Below are 13,862 nucleotides of genomic sequence, written 5' to 3'. Positions count from 1 at the left end.
CAGGTAAACATCTACTAAATGACTAAAACCGATTAAGGGTGAGAGAGGACTCTTCCAGCAAGGGCTTACAGTGTACAGGGGAAGGGGGGAAAGCCAGTAGGTGAGGTAGAAGGTTCTCATCTTGTAGTGGGCAGTGTGGTTACTGTAGGTTATCAGGTTCCTTTTGAAGCTCTCCAAGGTGGTGGAGAGTCTGATGGCTTGAGGTAGCGAGTTCCATAGTATAGGTGATGCATGGGAGAAATCTTGGAGACAATTATGTGAGGAGCAGACTAGAGGAAAGTAGAGGAGGAGGTCTTGCGAGGACCGGAGGTTACAAGTGGGGAGGTATCATGAGATTAGGTCAGAGATGTATGGGGGTGACATGTTGTGAACAGCCTTGTATGTCATTGATAGTAATTTGGATTCTCTAGGTAATAGGCATTCAATGAAGTGATTGGCAGAGAAGTGAGGCAGGAGAGTAATGGAGGGATTGAAGGGGTGCTAGGGAATTAGAAGGGAGGCCACAGAGCAGAATGTTGCAGTAGTCTAGATGGGAGTTGATGAGGGTGTGCACTAGCATTTTGTTGACTTAAATGTTGCTAAAATGCTGCCCGTATCATAACAAAATGTGTGAAAATATATCATATGTAATATTATTTACCTACCTTAGGGCTTAGGCATACAGGCGCATCGGCGCCCGTATTGGGGAGCTGATGCGCCCGTGTGACTGTGCTCTTACTGCAGGAAGAAGATGGCCGTTCTTCAGGACGGACGACTCCCCGCAGCGCAGAAGAAAGAACACATGACCGGCAATGAAGCCGGTCACATGTTCTTTCCTGCGCGCTGCAGAGAGACATCCGTCCTGAAGTGCGGCCGTCTCCTTCCTGCAGTAACACGGGTGCACCGGCGCCCGTGTCACTAAGCCCTTAGTGTTATTTAGGCAGTAACTCCAGAAAACATGAGGACTACAGTTTGATAACTTGGAACACTTTAATTTCAGAGGAACTAGGAGAGGCCCTTCTAAATCATGAGGCTCCGAATGAAGAAGCAGACTGTGTAGACAACTCCCAGCACCCTGATCTAGCTAAGGTGAGGTGAAACTATCATTTGCAATGGGGAAAAGTTATGAAAACAGCAAAGCGTGGCTGGGGTAAACTATGTCTAATTTCCATAGATGTCAGTTGACTTTGCTCAGCTGTTTCTGTGATCCCAGGCACCCCCAGTCACCTTGTACAGCCCCACAATCTTACTGACACTAGTGGCAAGATTGTGCGACCATTGCCTGCCGTGGCTGGGCGGGGTTTCAGCTACAAAACGCATAATTATGAAACCAATGAATTTCAGTGCTTTCATTCTCATTTGTGATGTTTTCACTCCAGCGATGCTGAGTGAAAAAAGAATCGCAGCATGCTGGCTCCATTTAAAGCAGTGGGGGAGGATCACTATCCCCTGCTGCGGCTGTGACAGCTGCAGCAGGGGATTCCTTGGATGTGAAACCCCTGGATGCTGTCACATCCAGGGGCTTCACCTTGTTGTTAATGGGGCCAGCGGCAGCAGCGTCGGCTCCATTGAAAACATAGGAAGAGGATCATGCCCCTTTTCCACAGTGTTCAGTGATGAGGGGACTCCCCACGCAATGAAGGGATTCCCTGCCACAGCTGTCACAGCAGTGGCAGAAGAGCCCGATCTTCTCTGATTGCTTTCAATTGGGTCGGCACTGCTGCCGCCCCACTAAAAGCAATGGGATGAAGGGAACCCAGGCAGGGATGCGAGGCTGTATTCACATGGAAGCACCTCACATCCAGGGGTTTCCCATGGATTGCGAGAGCGATACCGGGCTGTGACTCACGACCCGATATTGCTCTCGCCAGTGTGCAGGAGGCCTTAGTGAGAGGGAGGATGGTGCCAGGTAGTTGTAGGGCATGTGAGCTGTGGGCAAAGCTGCAGAGCTGGCCAATAAACAAGCCCTATGCATGCTGGAAGTTGTGGCTAACAGTCTGTTATTGTGTTTACTGTGAAAGTGATGCATGTAAACACATTGGCAGATCAGTGGCAGATAACAGATATAGGTTGCTGTTATTTCGCTGTACTCCCTAGATTTCAGTATTTGCAGAACTTTCATTTTGTGCCCGGAAAACCCCTACAAGGTCCACACTGTTCTACTTGGTATTGCCCTTAGCAGACACAGAAACACTGCTGTTTTGTATAACAAGACCAAAACTCCATTCTACTACGTGGCCTGGGGTTTGTTGGACTGTCCAAAAACAAGCACATGACAAACTGTTGTGCCATGAGAGAGATTAAGGCTCGTGCCACATGGAAGTAAGCGCATTTGTGCCATGTATTTGCATAACGGGCATTGTGTATTTGTGTATGCAAAAAAACACACAGCCATGCTCCCATTCATTGAAATGGTCAATTAAATCAATTAGTTTAATATGTGCTATATTTGTGCGCAAATGGGCAGGAGAATAGAGCAAGCTTTGTACAAAATGCCTGAACAAAATACACTGTATGTGAACTAACCCAATGAAATCAATGGATTCTGTTCACTGCGTATTGTGCTCGCAAAATATTGCGCAAATGCTTTCTGTTAAACAGGTCTAAACATCTAAACATCCTCTTTGTTGGTAAAAAGTTTGACTCCCCATGAAGTTGTGGCCTCCAGCTCTCGGCTCCCCAGCTGTGGTGAAGCTACCACTGGGCATTGAAGTGCCATCACAGCTGGAGAGTTATTGAAACTTGAAGACTTATGAAAGCAGAGTTTCTTTTATACTGAATGAACCTTCTGCTGTTTGTATTTAGTACCTTTCAGAAACGGATGAATCTATAAAAACTACCCGAAACGTGGAGCGACACAATCTGTTTTCCCTAGACCCGGATTTATGTGTAAGTAGCTGAACCACATCTACAGTCATCTCATCGCTAGTTTTAGCTTGGCAATGCATACATACAAGTTGACATTTGTCCATAAGTCCTGCTAGATGTTATGTAGGTAAACATTTCTAGGCTGTAATTCTTTTCTTCCACTTCAGTGATTCTCTATGGGAAGATAATCACAACCACGTACGTAACACTGACATGTCTAGAGGGACTGAAGTCATTGTCTTCCCTGCTAATCTCTTTGTGTTATTATTTTAGGTAACAAAGCTGCAGAATTCCGCAAGCGACTCTGTGATCAAACCATTCGAGGAAAAGACAACTAAGAGGATTATGATATCTTGTAAATCTCTAAGTCTGAATCTTCAGGCTTGCATCAAAGAAAATGAGAATGAGCCAGTAACCAATGTGAGAGGAATCTTCTTTCGTAGTAGAGAAACAATACAGCATCAGTGTTATAGTGACATGATGGAATATTCTAAAATGCTACTTTATTGCTAAAATCAATGTTCCCTCTAAGTCGTGTTTGAAAGCGAATGGTAAAGCCGGTTTACCATCTTTAGAAATGATGTACAAATGGTTTAACTGCAGTATGATTTATCATTTAGTGATGTTCTGTGTGTAGCCTAGATGCCTGTGTAACCAGACTCACATGCAGTCACTCAACCAGGGGCGTAGCGAAAGGCTTATGGGTCTATGTGCAAAAGTTCTACCCCCCCCCCCCCCCCCGCCAACACTTTTTCCTATAGACGAACGGTTCTTCAGGGGGTGGCCCTAATTAGTTGTCAATTAATTAGTTGTCAAAAGAATATAACAGATAGACAGATAGATATGAGATAGAGAGATATGAGATAGATAGATATGAGATAGATAGAATGCACAAATGTAAGTAAATAAAATAAATAAATCTTGTTATTTGTATAGCGCCAACTTATTCCACAGCGCTTTCAAGTAATTTTATTTATTACCGTTCACCAAGCTCGGTACTATTATTACTGACCTTGGAAGAATTAGTCAACCTTGAGCTGGCTACCTGAACCAGGTGAGGATTGATCTCACAACCTTCAGGTCGTGAGTGAGAGCATTTCTGCTGCCTTAACACTCTGTGACACGCAAGGCTCATGTAAACTTACAACATGATTTCTTCCTCAGTCTCTGTGGTCTCCTCCTTCTCCGGTCTCTCTCCACTGCCTGCTGATATCTCTCTTACAACAGCAGTGAAGTGCTGTCATATAGGTCCCATAGAGCTGTGGCCATGAGTCTTCTGACTCTGCTACTTTGAATAGCACTGCTCAAGTATGCCTCTGTCCTACACAAAGACTCCTGCAGGCGGCCCCCTAATAGACCTCCATCCAGAAGAGGTCTCTTTCACAATGACATTGCTCTCCATAACCCAACTCCTCACATCTCCTGCACAGCATGTTGGACTATGTAGTGCACAGAGTCCCATAGCCTAACAGAGCAATGTTATAGTGAAAGTACCTTCTGCTGGGTGGAGGTTCATAAGCAGCAACAATTACTGTGGTGAGGGAACCTCTCAGCCCCCCTGGCTTAGTGGCCCGGTCACAATTGCGACCCATTGTAACTACGCCACTTCACTTGACCATGTTCCCAGTGTCTATCTTCTGCTTGTGTGATGTTCCATACTTTGAGCATGTGGTTATCTCCCTCCTTAGAGTACAGGACCACAGACATCCTGTCCTCTTCTCTCTTTGTTACCTCTACTGCTCCCTAGTTCTCCTCCCTCCATGTCTATGGAAGCGATGTGGTTCACTTGCTGAGCCGCAGATAGTGCAGTGTCAGTCAATGGCAGAACAGCGTCTCAGTGTGTAGTCTATGAAGACGAGTAATTACAACACTAACTTACAAAGTGTAGTATAGGGACATATAGGCACCTGTCAATAGAGGCAGTGTCTGTGAGAGAAATCATGTGGAATCATGGGAACTATAGTCCTTGACATTGGTAATCACACCCCACAGCAAGCCCTGGCAGCATCAAACCAACTAAGCTGCACAGAGCAGGATAACTTTTCTTTATTTTTATAAGCTTTGAAAACCACTTTCAAACAAGCTTCTTAGCTACTTTTTAGGGTATATTCACACTCAGCATGCTTATTGCACAAATATCAGCCGCTGAAAATAGTGTCTGCAGTATATACAAGGATTTCTGCAAGGTCCATTCAGATGAATGGGATAATTACAGAAATTTAGAGAGAGATCTCTCTCACTCCCCCCCCCCCCCCCCACTCCTGCCGATCCCCCTGAATTTTCTGCGACGAGCATGCAGTTACTCGAAAATAGCGGTGCTCTCTCGAGTAACTGCCCTTACCGAGCATGCTCGCTCATCTCTAGCTGTAGGTGAATGGGATTTGTTATACCATTCAATATATATATAATTTTGGCCACATTTAGAAGCCTTCACTAGATGGACTTAATAGTTTTTCAAACTTGCTAATTATGCTACTAGAAATATCTGATCAGATGCTGGAGTTTTACATCAGTTAGGAAGTCGCAAACTCATATATTTCCTATAGTCCTATGTATACCCTGTTTATATGCCTATTTTGTTTCTTTTGAGGTCTTGTTAATTACTTTGCTGTTTGCCCATGTTCACAGATTGAACCCTTCTTTATAAGTGTAGCTCTCTATGACATCAAAGAAGGGAGGAAGATATCAGCAGATTTCCATGTAGACCTAAACCACGACATTGTGAGACAAATGATTTGCACTTCCACAGGACCTGTGGGAAATGGTACAGCATCACCATCTGTCAGTCCTACCAAAGTACTCGGAGAGCCTGAAGTCCGTGGCTTCCATGAAAAATGGATGCAGTATCCTAAGCAGGTAAAAGAGTGCATTGCAGATCATATTTACCAATGAGAATAAAAAAAACAAATAAAAAGTCAGCAAAAAATCATATGTACCCCATAATGGTAACCCAGCTCACTCCACAAAAAGGAAAGCCCTTACAAAGCCCCGTCTATGGAAAAGTTATAGAGTTATGAGTCTCAGAATATGGCAACAGATAGCAGTTTTTTTTATTTTTGTAGAGCTAATAAAACCTAAAAAACTATAGAAATTTGGCATAGCTGTAATTGTACCGACCCACAGAATAAAGTGAACATGTCCATTTTACTGCACCTTGAATGTCATAAATCCAAAAATAATGGTGCAGTTGGAATTTCTTCCATATCACGACATTTAGAAATCTGTAAACGTTCTTCAATACATTATAAGTTGCCATTAAAAAATAGAACCCTTAGAACAAAACAGACCATTTAGAATGGAACAGATAAATAAGCCCTTATATGTCTAGGCCAATAGAAAAATAAAAAAGTTATGAATTGTGGAAGGCGGGGATGAAAAAAAAACAAAAATGGCTACTTTGCCAAAGAATTAATTTAACATTTCCTTTGGTTTTGCATTTACAACTCTTTTATGTTTTCGATCTGTTCTCTACTAATAAGAATTACGGGGCCGTTGGAAAGCCCTATGACTGCAGGATGAGACTACATCGGTTGTGTTTGTTTTTCTGTTGCCATGGAAACATTTTTGTCTGTATATTGACTGTAGACACAAAATGAAAAGACATTTTTAATTAAGCCTATTTGCAAGGTTGCTTCTTTTTCCATTTTAGATGCACTGGAACCATATAAAACACATTGTGCCAGATGTACATGAGTTTTAAATATAAGTTGCTGTGAAATCCAATTTCTCGGTCTGGTATTTGTCATAGCTTCTACGGTGTCATATGATCCTTATGTTCTCATGTATCATGTCTCTATATTTTTATTTCACAGGCCGTTTTCTCTGTGACCAATCCCCATAATGAGGTGGTTTTAGTTGCAAGAATAGAAAAAGTTCTTATGGGAAATATTGCCAGCAATGCAGAACCATATGTGAAGAATTCCGATTCTACTAAGGTACAGTATATGCATTGGAATACTGTATACCAAGCTTTTTTGTAATTTTGGACTTGTTCCTCTATAGTGCTGCGTCTCATTGTAGCTTGATAGCCGGCTATCATCCAAGAAACAATAAGTAGTCATTTGAGGACAATAGCTGGTATGTTGAGTAAAGCAGAATATGTTGTCTTTGGGCACACTCCACTCTGTAGAACAAATATCTCTGACTCTTGGGGGTAGTTTCTTTCGGAAATAATTTATCGCAGCTGCCCATGAGCAAAAATGCATTAGCAGGTCATGGAGTAAAGGCTTTTGCGCTGAGCTCTTTCCAACTACACAAACTCCTTAAGCTATATTTGACCCAGTAAAAATATTTGTTGTTTTTATTTTTACGTCTTATCATCTCAGTGTCGACATAAACCGGCCAAAGTCATGTTTTTATAGGCAAATCTACATTACAAATATTACGTGATTCACTTGTGTACTCCATTGTTTTATTTATACGGTATGTTTGTTTCTTTAGACAGCACAAAAACTGTTGAAGTCAGCAAAGCAGTTCTGTAGCAGGCTGGGGAAATATCGGATGCCATTTGCCTGGACGGTCAGGTAAATAATGCTGATGACAGTACATTGAATACCATAAGGCACCATCATGGCAGCCATGTCACCAACATGACGGCCATTTTGAATGTTATCATCTTTGATTCAACTTTAATTTTTCCAATGGGAAGGTAGATGTGTGATATATTAAAGTAGCAGAGAATTTCATTAGGTGTACTTCAATTTAACATAACTTTATTCGTTCTAAAGTTAACACGGGGATTTTATGTGAAATTAGAAAATTGACCATAATCACTACAGAGTGTGTTGGAAATTCTGCCCAGCATGTTCAAGTGTTAAGCCTATCCTTTTTGCCTATTTCCTATTCCTCACCGAAACATGAGACACAGGCATCACCAATTCTGTGTTTCAGATGAGCAACATTTCTTATCTTCTCCAAGTAGACAAGTGTCTTGACATGACCCCACAGATAGAAGTCCAAATGGGTCAAGTGAGAACGTGATGGCCACTTGAATGGACCCTTACAACAAATCCACTTCGTCAAATCCACAACTGCCTATCAGGATAGTTTCTGACAACGTGTCCGCAATGAGGCAGGACACCATCTTGTTGGAAAAATTCTGGAAATGTTCCGTTCACAGCAATGGAAAAAACATGTCTTCATCTAACAACCTTGCATAACTGTGATCTTAATGTTCCCTAAATAAAAAAAAGTGCCCATAATTTGGGTTCCCCATACACCACACCATACCATCACTTTAGATGAGGCAACTGTGTTCGATGGATCAGTCTAGTGAGGGTTTGTGCTTGACCAGTATCAGTGATTCTGTTTGTTGACCACCAGTCACAAAGAGATTTGCTTCATTACTGAACAGCACATGATAGGAAAAATGAGGGTTTATCTGAAGTTGCTGTGTCACCCATTCTACAAATTCTATCCAGTGGTCTGAGTCGTCCTCCATCAGATGTTGCAGCATCTGCAAATTGTAAGGATACCATTTATGCATAGACACAATTTGCTATATGGAGGTACGGCTAACCCCACATTCTTCAGACAGACGATGGGTGCTATATTGTAGGCTTTCGCTGAATGAGGACAGAACAGCAGTTACTGATCTATATCAATAATGTTTTTTGGTTGTCCAGATTTTGATAAATTAGTGATAGAATCTGTTTCTAGGAATTTGGAAAGAAGTATGGCAACTGCATTGTGGGTGGTAGGAGATCTGGTTGGGTGGTATTGATTGAAATCTGCGGTGATGACACATGTGCTTCCTTCACCTGAAATAAGGGTAATCTCAACAGGTTCTGCTTGAGATAATGCCATTATTCACATTGCCTGTAGTGAAGAAAAAAACGCTGTTTTAAAATGAGAACAAATAGAGTTATGGTAAAATGAAGTACACCTGTAGAAATTGTCTCCCAGTTTAATATATCACACACACCTATTTTCTGATAGGAGAAATGAAAATTAAATACAAGATGGCAGCATTCAAAATGGCCATCATGTTGGTGAAATGGCCTAACAGGTTTCCCACTTCCCCTGCAGCTTGTATGCAAAATTGGATCACCATCTCCCAAACTGTTTTCACTCTATATGGGTACTTCCACGCTTTTGAGGGGCCCTGTATAGTTTGCACAATATTTGGCTAAAAAAATGTTTTGCCACACCCATATTCTTTAAATTTGTTCACATCACAGAGCAAGAATACAAAATAGTGCACACGTTTCAAAAATATGGCGGACAACACTGATGCCATTTTACTAATGCACATTTGTTAGCATATAATGTGGCCCCTATGCTTTGTACTACATTTTTAGTCATGTACTGTACATACCTCTGGCTAAGATCAATTAGCCGGGTCACTATCCGCAAAGTATAGGTGGTGCTGATGTCAGGGTCCCAAACGAATAAGGCTGCCTGTCCACGGGCGTTTGTGCATTGCGTTCCCCGCTGCAATAATCTGGCCGCGGGAACGCAATGCACGCTTTCCATAGTGTTGCTATGGAAAGCGCAGCCCCCCTGTCCAAAAGTGGAGAACCATAGCGATTCTCCGCTCGCAGCTGGAAAATCGCAGCATGCTGCGAATTGCCACGATTCTATCTGTCTCACCACGGAGATTCGTCTGCCAGCTCCTGCTATCGCAAGGCCTGTGGACAGGCAGCCTGAGTCTCAAAAGGAGCATAGACTCTCCTGTCCCCTTCTAGTCACTGCATAGAACACTTGTAGTTTGATTTTTGTGCACCAATAACTAAAGCCCCTCCTACACATTGGATGACACAAAAGTCATCTGCTGAAGTCTGCAAATTTTGTCAGGGCCAGTCAACTTTTGAATATGTATGGGGGCCTTCCATCTTTTGGCATAAAGAAGAATTGGGCATGTTGAACTTTTACACCTAGTCCTTTTCTTTCTGGAGATAGGTTGGTGCCAGAGCTGCCTGGCTGCACTTATCCATTCTCACCATGAAAAACACACGAACTCTCAGCTAAGTCTTGTGTATGGGGGAGTTGGGAGAAATAGCTGTCAGACGAACAAGCATTTGTATGAGGATCGTATTGTATTGGCTGAGAAAGGTGCATCAAGGTCATATTATGTCCCTTTGATCTTACCATGGTGGGATTATCATTATTTCAGATAACTATCATGTAAATCACTCAAAATCATCCTCTTGTATTTGCCCTCCAAATTTACAAAGTAGGGTACAAGATGGGGAGCCCATCCTGCAGTGACCCATGTCCAGGTTTTCTTAAAATGTAGGCTCAGTTTGAGCCTACACTTTTAGCAAACCTTAACTTGTCACTTAAGCAAAATAAATTGAAAAAGTTATAAAATAATCAAGGTATGCTGCAACTGTAGATAAAGTTCTAAACTGGTTCTCTGCTTCAGTACTGGAATGTATTAATAATATAGCTATGGCTGGGGGGAAGTTAAAATTTCTTGTAATTGCCTTAGGAATCCTACATTATATGAGTTCTCAGGCAGAGGCGTAACTTAAAGCTCCTGGGCCCCAATGCATAGTCTGTAACAGGACCCCCAACTATAATGCTTTATTCATAGTACTGGACTCCCTATATGGAGAAGAGAGGCCTTATGGGCCCCCTAAGCCTACGGGGCCCGGGTGCAAGGGCATCTTCTACATCCCCTATAGTTACGCCAGTGTTCTCAGGATAGAACATCATCCAGGGCTAGGATGAACAGTGGTTCTGTAGCCCCAGACACCCATCTTGTCATAGTGATTTTTCATGCAGATAGGAACATCCTAATTTATTTAAGAAGATAGTCTTAACATTTCATATAACAGACAACTCTTCATTGATTAATTATTTCTGGTATTAAAGGGATTTTCCCACTAAAGACATTTATCATTAATTCTTTTTGGCATATTCTAGCATGAAAACATCTTCAACTTACCTGTTGTTCTTGCAGGCCGGTATTTAAAGACAACTCTGGAAACATAGATCGTGAATCCCGGTTCTCCCCTCTCTTCAGGCAGGAAAGCAACAAGATCTCCACTGAAGACCTCATTAAACTGGTGTCTGAATACAGAAGGTTGGATAATGTAATCTGTGTCCCCAGCACATATATGAGCTAGTAATTGTCACTGTAAGCTGTTATGTGTGCTTTTGTGCAATTACACTGATAGGGATGAATTAATTAAACAACTTAAGGGAGAATTTTGGTGCCAAAAACTCGTGAAATGTGCAACATTTTGACCCTTTGAATAGCGTGCTCAGCATTTTTCTAAAAGTGGGTTGGGATTAGAAAAACATGACATGGCCTTCGTGGGCATCAAATTAAAAATAATTTATGACATAAACTGATGTAAATCATAGACCAAATCTATGCTATCATTACGGCCTTAGTCACACGGGCGTTTTTTCACGCGATTTGTGGATCGCATGACGGATGCGCATCCGCAAATCGCGTGACCGGGGCCGAAAAATCGCCCGAAAATACTGCTCCTAGCCGCGTTTCAATAGAAACGGGCCGGAGCTGTCCAGCGCATTGAATTCAATGGAGCCGGCAATACAGCCGGCTCCATTGAAAGCAATGCGCTGCGGGCGATCGCGGGATGAATTGTCGGGAAGGGCTTAAATATAGAAGCCCTTCCCTGCAATTCATCCAGAAATGTGTAAAAATAAAAAAAATATATATACTCACCTTGTCCCGGCAGACGGAGTTCAGCCGCGGACGGCGGCAGTTCTTCTGAACTGCTCTCTCTAGTATTCAACAGCCGGGGATTTAAAATCCCCGCCTGCTGAATGAGCTGCCTCTGATTGGTCACAGCCTGACCAATCAGAGGCAGCTCTCACTCACACCCATTCATGAATTCATGAATGGGTGAGTGAGTGCTGCCTCTGATTGGCTCAGGATTTTAAATCCCCGGCTGCTGAATGCTAGAGAGAGCAGTTCAGGAGAACTGCCGCCGGCCGCGGCTGAACTCCGTCTGCCGGGACAAGGTGAGTATATATATTTTTTTTATTTTTACACATTTCTGGATGAATTGCAGGGAAGGGCTAATATATTTAAGCCCTTCCCGACAATTCATCCCGCGATCGCCGGCAGCCCATTGCTTTCAATGGAGCCGGCTGTATTGCCGGCTCCATTGAATTCAATGGGCAAACATCGTTCTTCTCTGCCACAGCTGTTATAGCTGTGGCAGAGAAGAATGATTTGTCTACTATATGTTCTCAATGGGGTCAGCGCTGCTGCCGCCGGCCCCATTGAGCGCATATAGAGAAGAGAACAGGAATCGCAGATCGCACATAGGTGCGATCTGCAATTTCTGTTCTATAATTTATCGGACGAGCGCATAAAATGCGCTCATGTGTCCGATACCATTGCAAAGCAATGGTTTTATAAAATCGGCCAACGCATGCGCATGCACAAATCGCGGCAAAAAACGCCCGTGTGACTAAGGCCTACTGGAGTATATTTTATATTCTGGCGCGAATTGCCAAACATGTGCCCAAATTTTTTAACAGGTGAAATTTGACACATTTCACTTCAGGGCACTCTGTACTTAAACTAACATGTAATTCAATGAATGGCTGAGCGCTGCCTGTGATTGGCTGAGCACTGTGACCAGTCACAGGCAGTGCTCATCTGTCATTCCCTGATGATGTTCATCGTGTTGGAAGAATAATGAGTTACTTTGATAGGTCAGACTTTTATGGACGTGGCGATATACTTTTATTTATTACATTTTTTATTATTAATAAAATAAAATAGTTTTTATTTTACTTCTTTTATTTTTTCAATAATTAGAAAAACATTTTTTATTTTTTTTTCTGTCCCAATAGGCGATTTGAACTTGTGATTGATTGATCGCTCATACATTATACCGCATTTTGACATGCAGTCTATGAAAGCATGCCACAGGCATGACTTTGTAGATATTTATTCATAGCAGTAGCCGGGGCCTTCAGAAGGCCCCTGGCTACCATGGCAACTTACTGGCACACTACAATCGCACCATGGGGGAGGGCATTTAGGACCCTGCTATCACACACAGCTGGCCCCTGTCTTGTATGGAGCAGGATCAACTTAAAAATCAGGACGTAAATGTACTGCCTGTGGTGTTTAAGGGTTAATCACTTATATGTTTGCACTTTATTACACTGGCTTGTATAGGAGAGAGAGAGCATCATTGGAAACTCAGCCTTTTTTTACTAGGGTGTTGCCATCTCAGCCTGATATGGCCATGATGGGATCACTGCTCTGTATGTGGTAGCTGGATGCCTGGGAGGACAGAAACCGCGTAATTACGGAAACAGTGTAGCTCGCTGTGATGGGTATGGGAGTTATTGGAACACGTAGCGCAGCTTGCTCGGCTGTTTCCATCATCTCCACGACTCCTCACTACATAGAAAGCTGGGCCAGGGCTGTTGGGGACCTGAACTCGAGATCGATATGGGTCCCAAAGATGGGACCCGGTGGAAATGCCATAAAGGTCCCAGATGGGTATACACCTGTAAAACGAGTTTAACTAACAAGTTATAACTATATGCTGTGCTGGAGATTGCTGATACAGGAAATGCTTGGGGTTATTGAGTCCATATAGCGGCTATATTTGCCTATTCTATGTTCTGTAGCATGATCATGTTCTATTCCCTATATAAACAGGGCAGAGAAAATTAGCAAAATACAGATCATGCCTGGAAACCTGGATATATCAGTCGATGCTGTACCCATGGAACTGTCAAGTAGGTCATATTTCAGTTATTTCCAATGTATTGTAAATAATCAAGAAAAAAATTATAGAATGCCGAACAGCTATTACATGGTCAATTAACCACCAGTCAACCCAATCTGAATCACATGGGTCCAGAAAATATAAATATATGCTGCTGTTTGCGAACACTATCGTCAACTGCTGATTTCGTTACCTAATGAACATATCACACAATGACCTTTCTGCGTCAAGGAGTAAAGTAATAGATGTTTTTGAACATGTAGTCGCTGCTCTGTTAGTGTGGGAATTCCATTCACCACTGATTACCCTTTGTGTTAGTTCTGCAGACTCAGGTAGATT

General features: G+C 42.5%; 1 protein-coding gene across 6 annotated transcripts in view; it reads left to right on the top strand.

Moving 5' to 3' along the window:
* Nucleotides 1-13,862, top strand: part of DOCK10 (dedicator of cytokinesis 10) — a 300,069-nt gene that overhangs the window by 169,168 nt on the left and 117,039 nt on the right. For all 6 annotated transcript variants that reach the window (XM_066599568.1, XM_066599587.1, XM_066599578.1 and 3 more), the window contains exons 9-16: nt 980-1,068; nt 2,785-2,868; nt 3,121-3,267; nt 5,476-5,703; nt 6,660-6,782; nt 7,288-7,370; nt 10,754-10,876; nt 13,454-13,533. In XM_066599568.1, coding sequence (XP_066455665.1) covers nt 980-1,068; nt 2,785-2,868; nt 3,121-3,267; nt 5,476-5,703; nt 6,660-6,782; nt 7,288-7,370; nt 10,754-10,876; nt 13,454-13,533 — 957 coding nt within the window. The remainder of the gene's footprint in view (nt 1-979; nt 1,069-2,784; nt 2,869-3,120; nt 3,268-5,475; nt 5,704-6,659; nt 6,783-7,287; nt 7,371-10,753; nt 10,877-13,453; nt 13,534-13,862) is intronic.

The sequence above is a fragment of the Eleutherodactylus coqui genome, chromosome 1 (genome assembly GCF_035609145.1).
Source record: "Eleutherodactylus coqui strain aEleCoq1 chromosome 1, aEleCoq1.hap1, whole genome shotgun sequence".
NCBI classification, from domain to species: Eukaryota; Metazoa; Chordata; class Amphibia; order Anura; family Eleutherodactylidae; genus Eleutherodactylus; species Eleutherodactylus coqui.
The sequence above is the reverse complement of the archived record's forward strand: the minus strand, read 5'-3'. Positions and strand labels throughout refer to the sequence as shown.